The sequence below is a fragment of the Cibotium barometz genome, chromosome 44 (assembly GCF_041138505.1).
Source record: "Cibotium barometz isolate CiBa-2024 chromosome 44, ASM4113850v1, whole genome shotgun sequence".
Taxonomy (NCBI): domain Eukaryota; kingdom Viridiplantae; phylum Streptophyta; class Polypodiopsida; order Cyatheales; family Cibotiaceae; genus Cibotium; species Cibotium barometz.
The window spans coordinates 23,516,751-23,540,849 of NC_141089.1; the positions used below are offsets into that span (position 1 = coordinate 23,516,751).

General features: G+C 40.2%; 2 protein-coding genes across 5 annotated transcripts; one reads left to right on the forward strand and one right to left on the reverse strand.

Moving 5' to 3' along the window:
* Positions 1-450: 450 nt before the first annotated feature.
* Positions 451-4,225, reverse strand: LOC147613098 (uncharacterized). Of its 4 annotated transcripts, none has more exons than XM_086782406.1 (5): positions 3,751-4,225; positions 3,408-3,528; positions 2,636-3,156; positions 2,249-2,468; positions 451-2,042 (listed from the first exon to the last, which is right to left on the reverse strand). In XM_086782406.1, the coding sequence occupies exons 1-5, from the start codon at positions 3,807-3,809 to the stop codon at positions 861-863; spliced, it is 2,103 nt and encodes a 700-aa protein (XP_086638532.1). In that variant the 5' UTR covers positions 3,810-4,225; the 3' UTR covers positions 451-860. The 4 variants fall into 4 exon arrangements, with proteins under 4 accessions (XP_086638532.1, XP_086638533.1, XP_086638534.1 ...); XM_086782407.1 differs by having other exon boundaries at positions 3,745-4,198; XM_086782408.1 differs by having other exon boundaries at positions 2,636-3,149; positions 3,751-3,887.
* Positions 4,226-22,123: 17,898 nt separating this feature from the next.
* Positions 22,124-23,713, forward strand: LOC147613099 (uncharacterized). The gene is made up of 2 exons (XM_086782410.1): positions 22,124-22,368; positions 22,942-23,713. The coding sequence occupies exons 1-2, from the start codon at positions 22,259-22,261 to the stop codon at positions 23,522-23,524; spliced, it is 693 nt and encodes a 230-aa protein (XP_086638536.1). The 5' UTR covers positions 22,124-22,258; the 3' UTR covers positions 23,525-23,713.
* The last annotated feature ends 386 nt before the right edge of the window (positions 23,714-24,099 follow it).

Genomic DNA, 24,099 nt, shown 5'->3' on the forward strand with positions numbered 1-24,099 from the left:
TTAGAAGCTCAAGGCTTCTACGATTGAGATAGGTATCTTTCTACCACAAAAGCAAATGCATATTAAGTTTTCTTTTTCTCTTATTTACGAAACAAGAATAAATTCCAAATACCTATCTGCAAAAAGGGAGTCTTGCCATATAAACTTACACAAATTATAACTATCAACACCAAATCTAAAATTTTCAAAAACAAAACACCCTTACTTTGCTTGATGAGCTTCTTATTGTGATTCAATAAAAGGGTGTCTTGCCATGTAAACTTACACAAATCATAACTATCAACACCAAATCTAAAATTTTAAAAAACAAAACACCCTTAATTTGCTTGATGAAATTCTTATTGTGATTCAATAAAATTAATGTATTTACACAAGTAATAAGTGCTAGGAAAAATATATCTACGCGGCATCTAAAAATTTTAAAAACAAAAAAGTACAAAAAATACATGGTTGAACAAAGAAACCATTTCTTGCAATGTTTTGCATTAAGAAAGACCCAAAAAAAAAAAAAAAGAGATGTGGAAAGGCACCATTGGGAAGTGAAAGAACTTTAAAAAAAGGCCTTCCTGAAACAGGCCTTATAAAGACCTTAAAAAGGGCAAGACCTAATAAGGGAAGCATTTTGATATTTTTATTTCCCCAACTGCGCGAGCAATTGGCCATATTATTTTTATTACACAAAGAATGGATACGAAATTAAGTAACTCGCCTTGTGTGCACAAAGCAGCTCTGTTCAATCCCTTCATAGTTCATACTGCATTGCCTCAGCATCAGCTCACACATGTGCATGTGATGTGTATGTGCACTTGCCATAGCATGGCAATGGCACCATGACCTCGCGCATGCATGCATTTCCACCTTCACCTCTGCTGGCTAGCATATGGGGAGTAACCATGGCTTCTGTGGGATGACCATGTGTTTTGCCCTGGCATTGTCTCACCCCTCCTCCAAGCATGCTGCATGTTGGTAGGTTGCCTTGATGGGCTCCTACCTGCAGCCATCCATGCCGCCGCGGCCGCTGCAGTGGCACGTCTGTCTCCCATGTCATGCATGAAAGGCTCCACCCCTCTTGCATGTAAGGATGAGAAGTAAGCTCCACTTGCATTGTCATTGAAGTGAGGTGGATGGCCAAAATGATCTCTGTCATTCTCATTGGAGCTTTCAATGTGATGCTTTGCTATCTGCAGGGCCCTCAGCACCTCAACTACCCTGTCAAGACCCGCATCTGCGGACTTCCAACGACTCCTCGCGTCCCTCCTCCTCTCTTGATAAGTGCCATATCCCCAAGGGACAGAATGATCATGAGCAGCAGTTCTCTTAGGAGGTAGAGTGTTGAAGCTATGTGCATACTGTTGCTTGTCCATGTGAAAGTGAGGATATGGGGAACCACTGTTCAAATTTTTGGGTTGCCCTAGCTGGATGGCTTCTTGGGCTCTGATTCTTCTTTTGAAGATCTCTTCCCATGAAGAGTTCATCAAACTTGCTGAGGAACCATAGCTAGCCCCGTCTCGGTGATTGCCAGCATTGTCGGAATTGGCAGATTGGGGCCGATCCACACTTTCTTGACCGTAGTCCTGGTTCCTGTACTGCCTCTCACTTGACTCTATAGACATGTCTTGAGCTAGCAAGGTGTCTTCATTCTCTGTATGTAGAGAGGAGAGATCCTGCCTTTGATAAGATGCACCACCTTCACCCTCAACAGTATCCTTGCACTCTGCATCATCCACCACCCCAGGCAACCTTCCCTCAGAGACCGCAATTCTGGCAGCCAAGACAGCTTCATCCCTTGTATTGTCATTATTTTGAGGGATCGCAGGGCGAGCAACCGGAAATGGGACTATCGCCATGCTTGTATTATCACCATGGGTGCCTTCCAAAGGCTCACCAACATCATCTTCTACATGCTGCTTTGACAGACCATCATCAACTTTAGCTAACTTGGCACCATCGTGCGTCATCTCTGACCCTTCCTTGATGTTCTGCTCATCTGTAGCAATCAAAATGTCTTCCTCTTCTTTATGCCTCTTCTCTGGTGGGGCCTCCTGCAGTTCAAAGAAGTTGGTTACTGACATGGGATGGCACACAGGACCTAACCATGGGGACTCAAGACCTAATATATTCCCCTAAATTTCAAGGGCTACACTTGAGCATTTCTTTATTGACAAGGTCATGTTGAGGGCAGCTTGTACCACTACCCAATCTGGTGTTATATTCTTTGATTAAAAAGTGCAAAGCGTTCAAAAACTACCTGATCTCTGCCGCCATCTTTGTTTGGCCAGTTCCGCTCACGGAACAACTCCTCCCATGCCATCTGTGCATTCTCCTCTGCTTCAAACTGCTCAATAAGCTCTGTCTGGTGTTCAAGAATTCTCTCCACCTCTGTCTCTCTTTCTTCATCCGATTGAAGGCTGTCCTTAGAGTGGCAATGCTTAGCCTCTCCTTCTCCTTCCACGTCCGCATCTTCATTTCTACACACACACACATACACACAATTACATGGTTGTCACATTGCCATCATGCTACTTACAAGAAACATCACCTTTCCCTTCTTATGAGATCCATGCATCTGCTCTGTGTATCAGATGCCAAATGAAAGTAGTATGCTAAACATCACTTATGTGCAGAAGAAATCTACCTGGTTTCCTTTGTCCTGATTTGGCGAACCGACTTCCCGATCCATCTCTTATGAGGAGACTCTCTATCAGGTGATGGTGTGCCAAATGACTTCAGCGAAAAGCTTCTGTTAAACTGCCATGTGCCTTGGCCCCTTTCCTTGTCTTGCAGCCTCTTAGTGCCTCTTCGGCTGGCCCAAGCCAGAATGCCCTTTTCTCTTGCAAGTAGATCCATATCATCATCATTGCCGCCTTCATCATCATTATCTTCTTGATTGACCCTTACATTCCCTTTGAAATCATCCATCCGCCTGCCTGTGGAGGCTTCATTATCTTCAATCCTATCATGCTCTGATTGCACAACATCTCTCCCTGCCATGCCACCATGGCCATCTATGGCTGCTCTCTCAAAATCCTCAACAAAAAGATGTCCATAATCTGCCATAAGCTTCCCGTTGTGCTCGGAGAGGGCCTCCCATCTAGCTTTCTCAAGCTTCTTCCGCATTTGAATCTCGGATTCCACACGCTGCTCAAGCTCTGAAACCTAGCATGACCATACAAGCAATGTGGGTTAAGGGTGACTTGAAAGCTTGGCCTGTGGTTATGTGATCAAAATCTTAGCTTAATGTTTGGTAAGGTTTTATAATCCAAGCTCAAAAAACATGATTTTAAGCTAAGGTTTGATTCAGGGATGAGATTATAACATTGATCATGTGGATTAATCCCTTTATTCAGAGTTTGGAGTTTAGATCAGAGATTAACATTTTTTGTAAATGTAAATCGGAAGAAATGGACCTTCTTTGCCAGCTGTTGTGCCCATTGCCGGGCAGCTTTTGAAACCGAGCGCTCCGAAAGCAAACGGGCGCGGAGGAACTCAATGGTCATGGATGCTTGATCCTCAGTTAGAGAGGCTACCCTGCACAGATATGATTTAATACAAGATTATGCTCAATGCACAGCTTAATGCAAGTACAAGAACGAAATTAAGCTTAAATACAGTTTTAATTCAATATTAACTCAAATGCGAGGGTACTTTGGAGGTCAATGTGCGGTTCAATATAGAATTAAGTTCAGTACAGGATTAAGCTTAAGAATTATCTTCTTCAAACAGTAAAGGTTACATAACACAGACCTTTACCTTTCAATAGAGGAGCTCCCAGGCTGCTGGGCCTGGGAAGAAACTTCATTCTCCTCCATAGCTGTGGGCTACTAATGTTTAATCACTTGCTATCTAAATTAGCTAATCTAGATTAACACTAAGTCGGTCATTCACAGTGTATTCTGTGGTATCCCCCTCGTCTGCGCACATTTGATGCACAATTACCATAGCTTTGCATCAAAAGAGGGTATAATCTACGCTCTACTCATAAATAGGAAGGGTCCATAATCTTGATTAGTACTCTAATCATATCCTTAATCGTGCATAAGCCAGGGCATACCATATGTATATAATCTACACTCTTGGTAGCAAACAGAAGGAACCCAATGCTCCAAAACGGAATGTTGTAAGCATGACTCAACCACAGAACCCAAATTTGACACTAAGTGGTAGTGTTCGCTAGGAAGGGGGCAAGCCAATTCGCCATAGCTGGAAACTGTTTGTCTTTTTCCCTAAATAAATTAATACGCTACATGGATTTTTGTCAAATAAATTAAATAGCCAGGTAGAATAAAGTTTTCCCAGGATCAATTAAAACAATCATTTTAGAGAAACCTGAATAAATCCCTGTATAAATGACTCGGGGTAGAATGGGTATTTCTTCTTAAAAGAAGCTCCGTTTTTTTTACCGTGAATAAATCAATGCGTCTTTTTTGGAAAAAATGGGTTTTTTGTCAGAATAAAATAAATACCAACTGTATTTGTCAAATGGGTTTTTTTTCCCTTGCATTTTAAGAAAATGGGTATTTAAGTCATTTTCTACCCTTAAGCCGGCCCAGTTTGCACGCTGTCAACGGCTGTGATGGGTCCTCTTACACACATTTTCTCATCTTTTTCTGTGATTTATATATAAATATATAGAAAAAAATCGGGGTGCTTTTTTTTGCCTTTTTTATTTTTCTCTCCCCAACGTGCCCACTTCTCAACTCCCTTTCAATGTGCATCACCGACACTTTCCCGTACTCAATTTTTAATCCAATGTATGCCTTGTATATTCATCTTAATTAATTCTTAAAACGCAAAAACATCTTAATTAATTATTAAAACGCAAAAACAGCATTTCACTGGCCCCATTAGTAGTTTACTATACTTTACTAGTAGTTTTCTATACATGATTTACTATAGATTTACATTATTTCATTAGTAGTACAGGTAACCTACGCGCCTACCCCTCCTCAAACCTACCCCTCCTCAAACCTCCAAACTACGTGCCTGAGCCTTTAGAAATTTTGTCCCAATTTTTATCATGCTACCATGTACCAGCCCCGTGAAACTTGTCCTTTATATAATACTAGTGGGAAGACCCGTGCTTCGCACGTCTTTTGAGACCTCCAAATTAAAATTCTACCTATACCTCCAAAAACTTCTCCTCTCCTTCCCGAACCCCCAAATTCATACCATGTGGCAGCTTTGTGAAACTCTCTCCGAGTGGGCCCAAGTCGTCTACGGTAGGTCTGACTCACTCTTAGACCCACTTTCGGCGAGTCAGTTAGTGTCTATGGCACATCATAAAACACATTGACAAAGACATACAACACACACACATAAAGAGAACACACACATATACATGCAATATGCATGCACATAGCATATGTATTAATGTGTACACACAAAGAATACACACATACACATATGTATGTATGCACGCGCGCACACACACACACGGAGAACACACACATACACATGTAATTTACATGCACATAGTATATGTGTGTATATGTATACATGTATACACACACATACACACACACACCATAAATACCTTTATATATATATTCGATTTATTATAATTTAAACACATGCTCTTTCTATAATAAATATATATATTCATATACATATTTATTATATAATACATATATATTTATATATACTTATTATAAATCTACTATATACATAAATACCTTTATATATATATTCGATTTATTATAATTTTAACACATGCTCTTTCCATAATAAAAATACATATTCATATACAGATTTATTATATAATACATATATATTTATTATATACTTAATATATATATATTATTTATTACAAATAATTAAATATTATTATATAATAAATAGATATCTATTACATAAGGTATGTATAATAAGTAAATGGATGTTTATTATGTAGATAAATAGATGTTATATACATTGATATAAAAAGTTTTTTATTTACATACTATACATAAATATATATTTATTATATATTTACTATATAATAAATAAATAATATATTTTTAAATTTAGAATAATATAAATATTTATTTATTTACGTCATAAACATATAAATTTATTGTATGTTAAATATGTATATTTATGTGTGTGGATGTGTGTGTGTGTGTGTGTGCGCGCGCGCGCGCGTGCGCATGGGTGTGTACGTGTGTGTGTGCACGCGCGCGCTGGTGTGTATATATATATACACACACACCCACGCGCACACACACACACACACACACATAATGTGTATATACATATATATATATACACACACCCGCGCGCGCACACACACACACACACACACATGTGTGTGTATGTGTGTGTGTGTGTGTGTGTGTGTGTGTGTGTGTGCGCGCACGCGTGTGTGTATATATATATATATATTTGATTTATTATAATTTAAATAAACTATGCTCTTTCTATTATAAATATCCTTATTCATTATATAATATATACTTATTATAAATCTACTATATATATGTATAGAGATATTTATTATATACTTAATATATTTACATTATCTATTTTAAAATAATGAAATACTTATTTTGTAATAAATAGATATTTACTTTATAAAGAAATATGATATGTAAATAGATGGTATATCCATTGATATAAAAAGTTGTTTATTTGCATACTACACATAAATACACATTTATTATATATTATATAAATATATATATTTAATATATAAATATAAATATTTATAATTATGTATTATTGTAAAATAAATAAAAATATATTTTATGTTTAAAAAATAAAATTTACCCCTTGTCCTGCTTTGTGGTGGGTTAACCATCATAAGTAGTTACCCCAACTCTATAATACTTAGGAGTTAGTTGCCTTAGGATGGAGGAAACTGATCATTTTCGGCATGGTTATTCCCAAGAGAACGTGTCCCTTGATTTTATTTTACAAACAATTTTAGAATATGTTACGAGTCTTATCGAAATCTTGCATCCACATTTCATGAAGCAATCATACAACAAACATACTCACATGAGAGAGATAACCTTTTTCTATTTTCATAAAGAAAAATTCACTAGTTAAATGCATCAAACAATTCTCTTTTCTTAATCAAAACTTCCAGGGTTGGTCCACTTACACGACGAGGTGGAGATCCAATATTCGCGGCTATGGGAAGGCGGGCTGGTCCACCACTTCCTTGGGGGACATTTATAGCTACTGCTATTTGAGGTTCAGTGGCATCCTCATCACGATCAATTATCCTAAGACTCCCACGTCCTCCGAGTTCTGCACGTCCTCCATAAGCCGTTCTTCTGTCTTGATTGAACCTTTTCTTGTTGCCAAGAGATAACTCACACGGCTTGGGAGTTGAACGGAAAACCTCTCTTAGGTATAGTATATTGCAAACAGAACCTCTAATTTCTGAGTTCATTCTCCTGCCATTAGTCTTTATGCATGATATCCAACTAATAATTAAGATGTAATTATTTTCTTTATTGTAAAAGAGAAAAATGGAAGTAATAGAGAGAGAGAGAGAGAGAAGAGAAGAGAACTTTCTTAACGTCGTAGGAAACTATCCCAAGAGACCAAATTGATCTATCCGATATACATGAACCCTACGTCTCACAAACAAAACTTGCTGCTTAAGAAGTTATACTATATATAAATATGTATAACAAGCCCGAAATCATTAATTACAATGACACTTACCACATAAGAATTATGCTATATATATATTTATACACATGCATTATCACATGCAAATATATAAGAAACCCGAAATACTAAATCACAAATAACGCTCACGTAACAAATAAGATTATATATATATATATATATATATATATATATACACTCGGAATCCTAAATCACAAATAACACCCACTACATAAGAAAAATTTATATGATATACATACATATATACATATATATATATAATATACATTATTGCATGAAAATAATCTTTATATATATACTCTTTTTTAAATTATATATATAAATATATATGTATGTATATATATATATATTTATTGATATATATTATCACATGCAAAATCTTTTTATAGTATACTCTTTCCTATATATATATATATATATATACTCAAAATCCTAATCACAAATAACACCCACTACATAAGAAAAAAATATATGATATACATACATACATACACACACACACACACACACACACACACACACACACACACACACACACATATATATATAATATACATTATCACATGCAAATAATCTTTATATATATACTCTTCTTTAAATTATATATATAAATATATATTTATGTAAATATATATATTTATTGATATATATTATCACATGCAAATCTTTCTTGCACTTTTCCAATTATCATCTTTGTAGATTAAAAAATAAAAATGATGAAACCTCCCGAGCTCAGAGTGACCATCATTGCATGGTAAAGAGGATGTAGTCTTTCATGGGGAGGGCTAGCAAAGATGTTACCTACCGCCTCCCCCATAGCCATTGATGAATGTCCCCCCTCCCACTACATTTCTATGACAAAGAATCACTTCACATCATAAATCAGCAGACCATAATCAACACCGCAAAGAATGAGAGCCCTCATCACGTGGCCCTTAGTCGGTAAGGAATGCCAGCGTCAGCGAAGCTAATGTGCCAGTTATGAGCCGCATGGTGAGCACTCGAAAGGAGAAGCACTGGGAGCAGGGGAAGTTGCCCCATTATCATAGGAGGGTAACACGATTAGAGTGAAAAGGCCAGGGGCGGGGCCAGTCATGAGCCACACGATGAGCACATGAAAGGAGAAGCACTAGGAGCGGAGGCAGCTGCCCCATTACCAAAAGAGGGTAACATAATTAGAGCGAAAAGGTTGGGGAGCCTCGATAAATTGTGAAGAAAGCTTGTAATTGATAGGCCTCTCATAACCCTAGGGGGGGCCCAAAGAGATAACGAAGAAGTGGTTGCCACTCATCACCCTAACCCATCCTATAAGAAGGAATCCAAAGGTAATTATATAAAATAACCTTAGCTAATCAAAAAAATATAAACCAATAAATATTGATATTATTACCTCTCCAATTATTTTAGTTAAGGAAAAAAGGTAGACGGTGACACTTAGTCCTTGCCCTTTGGGTAGGCCAATAGAAGAACCTGAGTCTAGTGTAATTCTTCTATAACTAGATGTTTTTCACACTGCAAAGGATCTTGAAAGCTTGGAACCGATGAATGATGGGTTGTCATGGGCACATGTACATGCCATGATCATACATATGCATCATTTTATATATGTACTTGGAAAACAAGTCTCACAACCAAATTCCAAGAGCTCTACACCCCGCCAAATTCTCTATAACTTGGCATGGTGTTGTTGTAAATGAGAGGACCCAGACTACTTTGACATCTGTGTGTCAAGTTAATGATGATGATGACGACCAAAAGGGTTGGAGATGAGCTTCAAGGTTAGAAATTCCCTAGTAAATATATGGACATTTCACTAATCATGGAAGCCTGAACAGACCTTGTATAGTGCTCCCATGGAAGTTGTGATGAGCACATTCATGGTAGCTATGACTATAGTGCTCCCATGGAAGCTGTGAATGGAGAACATTCATGGTAGCTATGAGTATAAGACTCTTTACCACTCTACTTGTTATCTATGGTGAAGATGACCAATGTTTTATAGCCTTGGAAAAGTATATTGAATGCTTGTTAGGTGTGGTAATCTCAAGAATGTATGGTAGGTGATGTAATGCAGACATTCGATAACTTATAGTAGCGGAGTGAAGGAAAAGTTTACAATCAGACATTCTGAAACATCATGTCAAAAACATGATGTGTGTTGTGTGCATTAGTTTACAAAACTTCTAGTGTAAGTCTCCACATGTAATGGCATGTCATCGACTGTTGGAACAATTAGATATGCAAAAAAGTAATTAATTCAAAGACATCGTATCTCAAAGTAGATAGATGTTAACCACATTAGTCAAAGTAGATAGATGTTAACCACATTAGTCAACATTACTCCTTTACTCCTGATGTGTAGCATCTCAAAGTAGATAGATGTTAACCACATTAGTCAACATTACTCCTTTACTCCTGATGTGTAGCATCTCAAAGTAGATAGATGTTAACCACATTAGTCAGCATTACTCCATTACTCCTAACGTGTGGCATCACCTTTTTACTACATCTCTTGTAGCCATTAGATTTTGGGATATCATTGAGCTTACAATTTGTGTTATGACTGATCATTTATGCCAAGCTTACGATATAGGTAAAGCCGATAGCTTATACATAGCTTAGGAAACTAGGCATATAATAGTTTTTGGGCCCATGGACATTCTTTGGGTAACCTTTCATTGCAAATATGAGGCTTGTATATATAAGTAATTTTGAACTAATGAGAATACACATAATCCCATCATCATAATTGAGTAATTTTGAACTAATGAGAATACACATAATCCCATCATCATAATTGAGTCTAATTTTGTGCTCTTGTACTGATAGCTTGCTTTCTTGTGGATTACGTTTGACCATATTGAGTGACGATTGCTTGTTTGCCTCTCTCTTATTTGCTCTCTTGTGATAGCTTGTTTTCTTGTTTGCTCTATTAAGTGAAGAGTGCTTGTTTGCTTTATTAAGTGAAGATTTGTTGTTTGCCTCTCTCTTGTTTTATACCTCTTGTTTTATCTCTTGATAATTGCTTGCTCGTGGATTGTGTGTGAGCACATTGCGTGAAGATTTCTTGCTCTCTTCTTCTCCTTCTCCTTCTTCTCCTTCTTCTCCATCTCCATATCCTTTCCCCATTCCTTACACTTTGGCATTGAGGTAGAGATAGAGCTCTCCATATCTCTCTCTCCCTACATTATGATACTCAATATCCAATTGCAAAGCTCCATTACATATCCCTCATGTTGTACATCATTAAAGCCCCATTTTCTCCAAGCTGAATATGTAACTCAGATATGCCTATACATCATGCATACTTATACAAACACATAGCACTCCTCACCTCACCAAATCACTCTTCAGTTTTAGACAAGGAGAGTGTAAAAGTTGTATTACTAGGGGGGATTTTAAACAAATTTTGTATGTTATCATAAAGGGGAGACGTCAAGATATTGTTAATGCAGCATCGCGTCATTTCTTTTTGTAGAACTCTATCAAAGTTCTAAAGTTGACTAGAAATATGTGTATTCAATCAAGCAATACTAATGGATGTAATTAGTTTAAATAGTGGGCCATGGATATTGGGCATGGAGTGGACTGTAGTGATGAAAATCTGATGGTGACGCTACTAAGTAATATGGTCTTGCAAAGATTGACCCTTAAAAGACTTGGTACATTGGGTATACGACGTACGCTTTATACTTTAGTGGGCGTGCTATTCTTGCTCCGATAAACAGTCAAGTGGATATTGTGAATAAGATGACTCTGGATGTAATGCCTGGTGATCCTAAGAAATATTTTAGTGCAGATTCAATTCTTGAAAATTGTGAAAATTCATTCCTGTATTCCATGAAATTTTTGAATATAATGGACGTTCGAGGCAGATATACATCTCACTACTTGGTTTTAAAGTTAAAATTATTTTACTTTGTAACTTAGATCCAAGATGTAGGCTCTGTAGTAACAGTACACAAATGATATCTAAGGCCTTTCAGTCTAAAGTTTTTTTTTAATGCAAAGAAATTTATATTAAGTATCAAAAAAGATACAGCACCCTAAGGTGAACACTAGAGCTTATGGACTTTCCTAAGCAGTAGATCCACAGTAGCTTTAATCTTCCCTCTCTCCCTAGTCCTTGCTAGTACAAGACCTTCTACCACTAGATTCCTTACTCTCCCTATGGAGCTATAGTCACAGCTGGATCCCCTGTGTAGTATAGCATTCCTAGATTCCCATATCCTGCTTAGTATCAAGCCTCTCAGTGTTTGCCACACTTGATATATGGCAGGGTTCATCCTGCCCTTGCATCCAATGACTGCTTGCTTCCAGTTGATCTTGTCAAGCACTCCACAGTCACTGAGGATTCTGCTGACTGCTGGCCAAACAGGGTACACCTCCTTGCACTCCCAAAAAGCATGCCTCATAGATTCCTTATGGGTTTTGCACCTGGGACAGTAAGGATTCCCCTGGCTCCACTTGCTGGTTATGCCCCTAACTGGTAGTTTCCTATTCAGTATTCTCCACAGGAGTAGGTCCAATCTGCCTGAGCCTGTAGAGCCCCATGTTTGCCTGGCTCTCTGCCTGCAATAATCCACTGTTAGAGTGCAGTTTTCCTTCTTCCAGGCAACAGCTATTCTCATAGCCCATTTCTGTCTAGACACCTTGGGTCTTACGCTTGGGAGGGACCAATACTTGATGCTAACCCTTGTGGTCACCATTGGGGAGGTGGGCCATTCCCTCTTGATATTGCTCAGTACATGAAGCATCAATCTTTGCTCTTCATTGTTAAGTGCATTCCATCTACCAGCAGGGATCAGCCATTGTTTAGTAGTAGAGCACCAAATGTCCTTGAACTTTGCCAAACCCTTTGCTTCCAGCCTTTTTGCTACTCTGGGGTTAGCTTCCACTGCTGGGACACCATTTTGTATTGCATCTTTGCAAAGCCATATGCTCTGCTCAAGGGATGAGTCAAACCGGGAACCCATCCATACTGCCTCCTTAGTTATTGCTTTCCAGCTGTTTACTAGCTTCATGGTAAGGGAGGAGTTCCAGCCCTTTAGCTTGTCAGGGTGCATTAGCTTATCAATCCAGCTTGTATTGAGCCATTGGGAGCCTTTAAGTGAGGCATGCTCAATTCTCCACTTAATGATCTGTGCCCAAGGTTGTGGGCTGTCCAGTTTGGGAATCCATTTGTTAAGCAGGCCTTGAGCCTTGGCTATGATATCAAGGATCCCCCAGCCCCCTTCCTCCTTAGGAGAGCAGATCTGCTCCCATGAAATAAAGGACCAGGACCTCTTATCTGCAAAACTCCAGAGGAATTCTCTGAACTGCATTGCAAGCTTGTTCCAATCATTACCTGAGAACTTCAGTAGTGTGGCAACATACACAGGAAGTGCCATGAGGATGTGCCTTAGTGCAATGATTCTGCCAGCCAAGCTGAGTCTTAAATGGGCCCTGGCTTTGATTTTCCCTCTGATTCTATCACTAAACCAGGTAAAACATTGGTGGGGAGTCAGCCCCAGCCCTATAGGGCAACCCAAATATCTGATAATCTTCCCAGGACCCAAGTCCTTCAACCCCAAAGAGGCCAAACAGTCAGCCCTATCAGAGAAGCTCAGTTTAACACACTCTGTTTTGTGAGGGGCAATTTTGGAGCCTGACACAGCACAGAAGTTGTCATACATTTGCATCAATCCCTTGATAGATTCTTCACTGCATTGCACTATATTGCAATTGTCATCTGCAAAGAGTTGAGTGGAGAAGGGTTGACCTTGGGGCAGCATCAGAGGCTTCAAGGTGCCCTTCTGAATCAGTTTGTCTACATTTCTCAACAGAGGGTCAGTTGCTAGGGCAAAGAGCAGGGGGGCCAATGGGCACCCTTGTCTCACAGATCTTGCTAGTTGAAAGCCATCAGACACATACCCATTGATTTGAATCTGTGCACATGCATTGCTGAAAAGTGTCTTGACCATTCCAAGAAACTGCATACCAAAGCCCATTTTCTCCACAACTGCTAGTAGGTATTCCCAGCCTACCCTGTCACTCATAAGCCTTCTCTAAATCCATATTGATCATTACATGTTCAACCCCTTGATCAGAAGCCCACTCCATGGCTGTGATTACATTTAGGATGGCTTCATGGATACTCCTCCCCTGAACAAACCCAAACTGCATAGGGTGAACTACTCTAGCCACAGTGGCTTTAATCCTGTATGCCATGGCTTTAGCCATAACCTTGTAAACTGTGTTGAGCATGGTCAAGGGCCTGTAGTTTTTTATCTCCAACCTGTCACCTCCCTTGGGTATCAGCTTGATCAGCCCTGTGTTAATGTCCTGCGGGATATCACCATTAGCTCTGAATGCATTAAGCAGGTCACACAGATCATCCTTAGCATACTTAATAAGCTCTTGGAGGACTTCTGCATGGATACCATCAGGACCAGGAGCTTTCTCCTTTTTCATAGAGAGGACTACATGCTCCACCTCATATGAAGAGAAAGGTCTGCCAAGTAAAGCTTGGGTTGCCACAGGGATCGTGCTTTCTACTGGCTCCAAGAACTCCTGGAGTTTAGCCATATAGCTATCCCCAATACATAAAGGTGAGCCCACAATATTAGAGAGGGTCTGGACAAAGAGTTTATTCACACTTTTTTCATCTGTAACTATAGACCCATCTGGGCCTCTGACTGCAGCTATAAGCTCATTGTCCTTCTTGGCTCTAAGTGTTTTGAAAAATACCCTAGATGGAGAGTCACCTGTTTTGAGCCAATACAAGCCTGTCTGTACTCTTGCTGCATCTGCCCTTTCCATTTCAATGGCCTTAGCTTTATCCTCAAGGGTGTGGAGCAGTGTATTGAGAATGGAATCATCTGAGTTGTGACCACAAGCAAGTCTTATCTTCTCAAGTGCAGTCTCTAGCCCCATTGAGTCTGCTCTCCTTTTCTTGGCTCTTGTCTTGCCCGTCTTTTTGGCCAGGTTGATTACTGCCTCCATCCCTTTCTGCCATCTGGCAATGGGGTTAGGAACACCAGATACTGCTTGCAGCCAAGCTTTTTCCATCTCCTCACAAAAGGCTACCTCCTTCAAGAATGAAACATTGAACTTAAAGGGTGGGGGTCCTTTGCTGACTTTCCTGTCTATTTTACATTTGAGGCTTATGGATACTGGAGTGTGGTCAGAAACTGTGTGGCAGTGTAGTAGCTTCCCCTTAATTTCATGATGGGTCCAGGACCCTTGCTCAGAGAGGTACACTCTATCCAATCTTCTTGCAATGAGTCTCTACAAGGTGTGCCTATTGTTCCATGTTGGGAGCATGCATGGTTCACAACCTTTCAACTCTGCAACATCTCTGATGTCAAACTTTCTGGCCCAATTATCCCACTGGGGGGATGGAGCATCAACTGCTGGTTCAAAGTTCCAGTCACCTGCAAAGCAAATGGGGACATCCCAATCCAGCTGGTAAAGCAAATCCCACACCAGTCTTCGCTCTGGTTCAGAGTTGGGTGCATACACATTAATGAGACCAATCACTTCACCTTCCACATGGACCTTACAAGCAATCATTCTACCACAGGGGGGCCTGATTACCTCCTTAACTCTATGTCTCCTGTTCACTAGTGTCATACAGCCCCCAGTACCTCTGTCTGAGGTGCTTACCATACATTCAAACTGCTTCATGTTAAACGTGGAGCCTGTCTTGGTTTCCTGTAGGAACAAAAAATCAGGCTTCTCCTGACTGAGCAAGTGCCTGACATAACCTTGCCTCGCTGGGCTACACATACCCCTTACATTCCAAGAGATTAATTTTAAGGGTCTTGAGTACATATTATCCATCAGCAAGATTGATAGTGGTATAAACCTCATCCTCTTGACTATCCAAGAGTACAGCAAACTCCCTAGACCTATTCCGAGCTGCCTTTTTAATGCTGCCCTTGGGCCTGATTCTGCTGGTGATGTCATGAAGGGCTTTGCCTGTGCTGCTACTACTGCCTGCCTTAGTGGTTGTTTTCTTTTGCTTGGCTTGTTGCCAGCCATCATTTTGCTGCGTCTCCACCATCTCCTTATCCTGGTTTGTAGCAGTGACTTTACCCTTGCCTTTATCTTGAGGAGCTGCTGGAGGAGGGACCTAAGAGCTCCCTTCTTTAGATTGCGCCTGGGGAAGGGCCTGCTCTGCTGGTCAGGTTTGCTGAGCCTGAGGTGGGACCTTGGGGTTCCCTGGGTGAGTTGTCTGCTCTGGACATTCCCTTGCAAAGTGGCCTTGCCCTCTACATTTGTAACAAGAGTCTGGGAAAGCTTGGAATCTGACTGCAATATCCACTTTACGATCGCCCAATGTGAACTGTAACACATATGGAGCCTCAGCCCTTCTGTCCCAGAGAACACATGCCCTCTTAGCTAACTTACTTTCACGCATGCCTTCCTTATGAGTGTACAGGACCTTCCCCAGAGCTCCTGCCATGACTTTGACTTGGTCCCACTAGTAGTATGGCGGCTCAGGGAACTCAATCCATACAGGGCACCGGTATTGAAGCATCTCTTCTGGTTTGATGGAGGGGGCCCATGGCATAGTATACACTAGGTTGCCTTTAAAAGCTGCAACTGTCCCAAGCACATAATCCCTCTGGGCTTCAGTCTCCATAATGGCCTGGAAGAAGCCTTTGCCTGCAAAGTGTGACTTACTGAGTCCAGCCCTGCCCCCATACACCTCTGCAAACCATCTTCTGAACTCATCCTCAGAGGGTGGTTTCCCCATAAAATACATGTATACCCCACAAGACATTGCTTTATGAGCCCTGCAATTGCCTTCTCCACAGACAGTTCCACCTTGGTCTGGAAGACCTTCTTGCCTTCCCCATTCTTGGCAGATAGCTTTTCCATGTCCTGCACCATCTCTTGATACAAGGAGGCTTGGGTCTCCTCAGAGATACCCCCATACTGCAGCTTTTCTGCATAGGTCTGCTCCATATTACAGAAGGCCTGATCTAGACATGATCTCTTCCTGCTTGGTGCCTGCCCACCCACGCTGTCCAGGGGACCATCCCCGGAGCGCGCAGCTGAAACGTCGATCTCCACTTCACGCTGATGATTCCTGCTGGTTATCGGCCCACCTACTTTTCAACACTGGACTGTTCCTATTCTCTTATGCAGGCTATGTTACCTGAAGCGATCCTTGCAGTCGACAGTTGCAGCCCCTGAAGCGATCCTTGCAGTCGACAGTTGCAGCCCCTGCGCACAGTCGACCAGCACCACTTGTTGAAGTTCTCCTTTGCAGCAACAAGCTCACGCTCCCTGGCTTTTCAGCCGCCGTTTTTTTTACACTTTCGTGCTCTCTCCTGCTTTGCCAATTCTTTTATCCTTGTCTAAAGTCTTAGAGACTACCTATACAAGATAAAGGAGAGGTGAACCCCCTTTCGGTCTAAAGTCTTAGAGACTATCTATACAAGATAAAGGAGAGGTGAACCCCCTCCACGTGGCCAAAGGAGAGGGAGAAAAGATGAAAAGGAGAAAGAAGAGAAGAGGTAGGAGCATCGTACATTTTCAATCTCTGGGCTTAGGAGGCTATTGACAACTTTTAATAGTTCTTAATTAACGTGTGTGTGTGTGTGTCAGGGGTTGCAGGTGGTGGGCATAATGGCCAAGAAATTTACAACAAATTAGACAACTGGTGTGAGAGCAGACTGGCAGGTCCTAGACGAGGTGGTGTGCGCAACAGTGGGTCACGCAGCTGAGGGTGGCAGAGAGCTGGTGTTTGGTATGTAGCCGTGGTACTGGGCACGCTGAGACTTGGGAATTCCATAGGTGTACCAAGGCAGCTATAGCAACACGCCAGAGAGGTGCATAGGGAGTGTGTGGCTAGGATCAGGTGTAACGGCCAAAGTCAGGCATGCAGACGTTAGAGCCGACCGCATACAGGTGGGTGTATCAAGAGCAGTGGGATTTAAAGGTTAGATAGTAGAGAGAGACAGATAGAGGATTCTGATAGACAGACATAACATAATAAAAAGAAATTAAATAAAAGATAAGTAAAAAGAAAGAGAGAGAGAGAGAAAGAGAGAGAGAGAGAGAGAGAGAGAGAGAGAGAGAGAGAGTAAAATCTATATTATCTTTTAGCTATACTATTTCATACCTCTACGTGGCAGGTTTGGGAGAGGAAAAAGGAAATATGGGAATAGTTACATGTGGTGTGAGGGGATGTAGGCATGTATGCAAGCATGAATTGCATGTTTTGGAGCGTCTCGACACCCTCCTTCCTTTACCAAAACATGATTTTTAGTAGCATATTAGCAGAGCTAGGAAAAATTTCTACATTAATATTAGAGGACCTCTCTCAGAACATGCTCATATAGGAGAGGTTCCATCGATGTTGGCCAAGTTGCAAAGTGTCAAGACTAATGTATAACAAGCTCAACTGCAACATCCCTATAGCCATTGACAATTTGTTGTATCTCATGGCATTTCTCTTGTAAAATAACTCTTTTTTTGGCACCTCCCCTAGCAGCTGGGTATTGTAAGAAGGAAAGTGGGAAGCAGAATAATGTTACCTTCCAGTTTTACTGGTGGGCCGCAACAAATGTATCAGCTTTATCAAGATGCCATGGAAATTGTTTGTTCAAAGGGTAAGCATGATTTATTCATTACTTTCATATATAATTCTAAGTGGCTAGAGGTACTAGATGCTTTACTTCTGAGGAAAAGTGACCAATTTGACTTGACTACCAGAGTATTTCACCAAAAACATTCAGATATGATGAAAAATATCGTAAAGAAGGATCTCTTTGGTAAGGTGATTAGATATGTGAGAGTCATTGAATTCCAAAATAGAGGATTGCCTCATTCACATATGTTATTTGTCTCGGATAGTGCCCAAAAACCTAAGATTGTCCAAGACTATGACAGATTAGTATGTGCCGAATGGCCTGACAAGCAAATGTTTCCTACTCTGCATAATGTCATATTGCATTGCAATATCTGTGGGCCTTGTGGGCCATTCAATCCAAATGTAATTTATATGGATGAAGGGAAATGCACAAGAGACTATCCACGTGCTTTTGCACAAGAGACTATTATATTCGCTCAATGGTTACGTCTATCCTTCCTTCAAGGCAACTTGCATTGCCAAAGGGATACTGGAGGATGATTCTAAATGGGTTGCATGTATGGAGGAAGTATCATCTATGCAAAATGTCTTACAGTTGAGATGTCTTTTTGGTACTATATTGCTGTTTTGTGAGCCTTCCACTCTAGGAATATTGTGGGAGAGATTCTGAGAAGCAATGATAGAATATTTTCTATACCAATTATCGAGAAGCAAGGGTCAGTTTGCCAGTATTGAACAATCGGCTGAAACTCATGCACTCTTGCCTGCTGCATTTAGAAGAAATTCTTCATGCGGATCAAAGACGAACATTGGTAGATTTTGAAGGAATACCTGAACCAAACAGAATTGAAGGAATGCCTGAACCAAACAGAATTGATTTAGAAGTCTTGGGTGAAAACATATAACTTTTGAAAGAGAGAGCTTTTGATACTATCTTTTAACTATACTATTTCATACCTCTATGTGGTAGGTTTGGGAGAGGAAAAAGGAAGTATGGGAATAGTGATACGTGGTGTGAGGGTATGTAGGCATGTATGCAAGTGTGAATTGCATGCTTCGGAGAATTTCGACACTCTCTTCCTTTACGAGCGAGGAAACATTTCTACGTTAATATCAGTCAACCTCTCTCAGAACATGCTCATAGGAGAGATTGCGTCAATGTCGACCAACTCAACAACCTCACTCTACTAAGACTAAGGTACAACAAGATCAAAAGAGAGATTCATGTAGCCATTACCAATTTGTCGTATCTCATGACGTTTAGACTCATGTAGAACAACTCGGGTATTTCAAGAAGGATAGTGGGAAACAGAACATTGTTACCTTCCAGTTTTACTAGTGGGCCACGAAAAATGTATCAGCTTTATTGAGATGCCATGGCAATTGTTCGTTCAAAGTGCCTGATTTATTCATTACTTTCACATGTAATCCAAAGTGGCGAGAGGTACTAGATGCTTTACTTCTGAGGCAAATTACATATGACTAGCTTGATTTGAGTATTTCACTAAAAACATTCATATATGATGAAAAATATCATAAAGAAAGAGCTCTTTGGTTTGGATATGTGAGTGTCATTGAGTTCCAAAAAAGTGGATTGCTTCATCCACACACGTTATTGATCTTGGATAGTTCCCATAAACCTAAGACTATCCAAGACTATGATAGATTAGTATGTGCTGCAATGGCCTTGCTGCTGCTGTGCAACAAGAAAATGTTTCCTACTCTGCATGATGTCATGTGGCATTGCAATATCCATGGTCCCTGTAGGCCATTCAATCCAAAGGCATTTTGTATGGATGAAGGGAAATGCACAAGGAACTATACGCGTGCTTTTGCACAAGAGACTACTGTGGATGAGAGTGGTTACCCTGTGTATATACGTCAAAATGATGGAAGAACTGTTGCAGTGAAGACATGTAATGTTGATAACATATGGGTTATGCCATATAACCCTTATCTTTTAGTCACATATAATGCTCATATAAATGTGAAAATATTCTTGATAATAGCAGCAGTTAAATATCTTTACAAGCACATATACAAGGGCATGACAGAGCGACAATAAGATTCAACATTGTACAAGGAGGTGATGTTAATGTTGATGTTGCTGCTTGCATAGTTCGGATGGTTGTTCATATTTTGACAGACATGTCTGAGATTATCTTTACTTTGGACATACCTTTGTCAAGGATAGTAGGTTAGTTATTCTGTATTGCATTAAAAAAAATTTATTACAAAATATAAAACATGACATTCTATACTATATGATGTCTATCTCTACAGAGCCACCTCTGTGGTCAACTCCTATTACTGCGGGTCACATAGGAGAGATTATGATTAATGCCTATTGGATGGTTAGGTATAAGTGTAATTATTAGGCTAGAGAGACATCGTATAAATATTTATTGAACCTATGTATAAATAACTGTATAACCTATTTGTTATGCTTTGATTTTAGGATATCGCTTGGAGATGTACGGAATTAGTGTTCTAGATGAAGAGTGGGGTGTTTATTTATTTATAAGAGAGATGGAGAGACTCTCTGCATCTTTTGAGAGGTATTTAGTACCTGACGATTGGTTGTTTCTTATATCCACCATCATTGTTGGTATTCGTTTATGAGTTTCATATTAGAGCTCCTCATGTACCATTGACTCAATGTTTTATTGTACGAGGTAATCTTGATTATGTTTTCCTATTATATAGTTTTTTTGAGATTTTATTTATCATTGTATCATTTGTGAAGGCTCCTTTCTTTCATCGACAATAGAGCAAGTGGGGGACGGATCACCACCTTACAAGACAGAGTGTATTGTGAGATAGAGGAAAAATTCAGCTTGCACACTATTAGGAAAATTATAACATTGTTGACTTAGATTGATGACTTTTATATATATATATATATATATATATATATATATATATAACATTTACTATTATGGGATTCCAAAATCCCTATCCTAGATCCTGAACCTATGAAATGTACACCAATTCCTAAATAATATTTGGTACATGCTACTATTCCATGACTGCTATCTTTAGGCTTGGACCATAGATAGTTGGTGCTTACAATTGTATGTAGCATCAATGTTGTTCGACCCGTCCTCACAAGATCCCGATGTGGCCAATCGGCTGTCCATTATAAATGAGCGATATGGGCAACAAACTTGGTCGTAGTTTACATAGACACAGGTATGCTTCCATCAAACCTTTTCACATACACAAAGTTAACCTTTTATCCATTCTATTTATCCTATATTTTTATATGAGTGCAGGCAGGCTTGCAGTCGGCGGGCCAGTCAACGCCATGGGGGAAAACTACCCCACTTGGCCAGTCGACTCCATGGGGGCAATTTTGAATGTCCACTGAATGCAAATATCCCAATCACTTACAAGTATTCTCAATGCCCACTGAATGCAACCGAGATTACTACCAACAGATCGCTGATGACGAACAGACATGCAAAGTGGTAGAGTGTGGGGTGTAGAAATGTTACTAGCAAGGATGCAAAATTGATTGACTAATGATGGCAACGCTGATGATGAGCTCAAAGATGTGATATCCATGATAACGATAGAGATTGTTGATTGTGATGCATTTTGAGAATCTGTGATATTTTGAAGTCTTTGTATGTTACATTACTATGATATCTATTCTCGCTATAAATCTATGTGAGACATGGATGTAATTTTGAGATGTATATGAGGTCACTTGAAATTGTGTATTGTGTTTGTTTAAATATGGTCTAAATGCTCGAGAAACTAGGCATGTTTTTCCTCCAGTTTTTGAAAAAAGCGATTTTGTGTTGAAGCAAACCTTGGCCGCCGTAGCAACGCGTGAGTCCAATACTAGTAGTATCCACCAACATGATAGATCCATCCCTCCTCTCATTCCTTTGTCCATATATCCACAAACATGATAGATCGATTACTCATGATAGATCGATTACTCCTCCCATTCCCAGACCAAACATAGGGTTGCTAAAACCTTTTCTTCCAATTCCACACCTCCTAAGGCAGGCAAGCACACCGAGACGACAGCAGGGAGTGATGGAAACGATTCACGATGCAGCTAGGGCAGGCGATGTGGCCGCAGTCCTCTCCTTTCTGGATGCAGATGCCCTCTCTCTGAACGCGCGAGATCGTCACTCCCGAACACCGTATCCTGTGCATGCCCCCTCCCGGGTGAATTCTCAAAGAGGACTTCTCTCTATTCCTTGCTTGGGTAAATTCTCTAAGAACCATGCTTTTCTGTGTTTTTGGTTTTGTAACCAGATAAGGAATTGTGGTGAAAAATCCTGAGTTCGGGAAATTATTTAGGGTTTTGGGTTACAGTTTGAAACAGTCGTCGAAAAGAGCTGTTTATCCGTGTATGTATGTAGTCTCGATTTTTCTGGAAGTCCAGACTGCATCCACTCTAAAATACATAGTGATGGTAACAAGTAGAGTCGAATAGAATCTCCATTGGAGAGGTAATGATTTATATTAAGGGCAAGATGAGGCATATGATCGTGAGGCAGTCATTTATATTGCAAATAGACCAGTGTGTTTTATATCAGGGCCAAAACATTCACTAAATTTTTTCTTGGCTTGCCAATTCCTTGAAGCTTTTTGTGATGCTAATGAAAATAATTGAAGCCTAAACCTAGGATGTGGTATTGATGTGACTCAATTGAGTGTGGGATCTAGGGTTAAATGTTTTTGTTGCTTGTGGATTCTTAACACACAATAAGGCTTCATTTAGCCTCATGGGCTGGGCAAGCAGATGTGGTGCATACTTTGTGTGAGAAGCACGCCGCTGTAGGAGCCTCTGCGACAGATGACATGGCAGCTATCCACTTTGCGAGCCAAAAGGGGCATGCACAGGTTGTGCGCTATCTGTTGGCGGCAGGAGCCTCTGTGAATGCCCGGACACGTAAGGGTATGACGCCTCTTCATTATGCAGTCCAAGGTGGCTATTTGGATGTGGTGAAGCTCTTGATCAAGAAAGGTGCAGACTTACACACACAGAATAAAGCAGGTAAGAAGGCAATAGATTTGGCAAAGGATGAAGAGTTTCGGCACAAAGTGATGGCAGCAGAGATTGAAAGGAAGGAAGCAAAAGCAGCAGATAAGAAAACAAAGTCTGAACACAGGGTTATGGCACCCTTGAGTGGTAATGGACTCGACCCTGCAATGATCGAGGAGAAAGATAGTCAATCCGAGGATCAGACTCAAAGAAATGATGTCTCCCCTCCTAGAAAGAAAACTAAAGTTCAACTCTCCCATGTAGGTACGGATCAAGAATCTGATCTACAAGATGCAGAAAAAAATTGACAATGCAGTAGGTACGCAACAATCGAGCAGGTGCTGATACCACACAAGGTGTTACCTAGCTTGAATTTTGTATAAAAGAAATGATTGTGAAAGTTTAGTGTAGACATGGCAATCCTTTGGTAACTCTGTTTTGAGGAAGCATGCTACAATTTTAATACATCCCTTGTACTGCTTTTGTTTTTTGATAAACTCTGGCTCCACTCTTTTTCAATCACAATTTTATGTTGCTTTTGGTCATGGGCACCTTGGGTGTCTTTTGTCAATCTTTTATATCCAGGCAGTGAAAGTAAAACCATGTGCAGTGAGCCTGCAGGCTCCTGATCATTTCTCATGTTGATAAATGAAAGTGGTTATGATGAGGCATCCATACTTGCATTAAGCTTGTTGAGATGAATGTATATCCACCTTGCGTGCAAGCCTGCATTGAAAGGTCACCTTCAATGGTTGGTGGTCGCGCCAAAAGTCACTCATAATATGTGCTGCAACTTTGAAGCTGATCTGCCAGCCTAAGTTGGCAGTGTAATAAAAAAGGGGATGGCGGAGGAGGGCAAGTATGGTCCACTCCTGCTCATAGT

What these genes read in the sequence shown, in the direction of transcription:
- LOC147613098 (XM_086782406.1), bottom strand. Translation starts at nt 3,809, where the DNA reads ATGGAGGAGAATGAAGTTTCTTCCCAGGCCCAGCAGCCTGGGAGCTCC. An exon ending in CACAACAGCTGGCAAAGAAG is followed by an intron (nt 3,157 to 3,407) that starts GTCCATTTCTTC and finishes TGGTCATGCTAG; the next exon opens with GTTTCAGAGCTTGAGCAGCG. An exon ending in AAGATGGCGGCAGAGATCAG is followed by an intron (nt 2,043 to 2,248) that starts GTAGTTTTTGAA and finishes TTTGAACTGCAG; the next exon opens with GAGGCCCCACCAGAGAAGAG.
- LOC147613099 (XM_086782410.1), top strand. Translation starts at nt 22,259, where the DNA reads ATGGAAACGATTCACGATGCAGCTAGGGCAGGCGATGTGGCCGCAGTC. An exon ending in GATCGTCACTCCCGAACACC is followed by an intron (nt 22,369 to 22,941) that starts GTATCCTGTGCA and finishes ACACACAATAAG; the next exon opens with GCTTCATTTAGCCTCATGGG.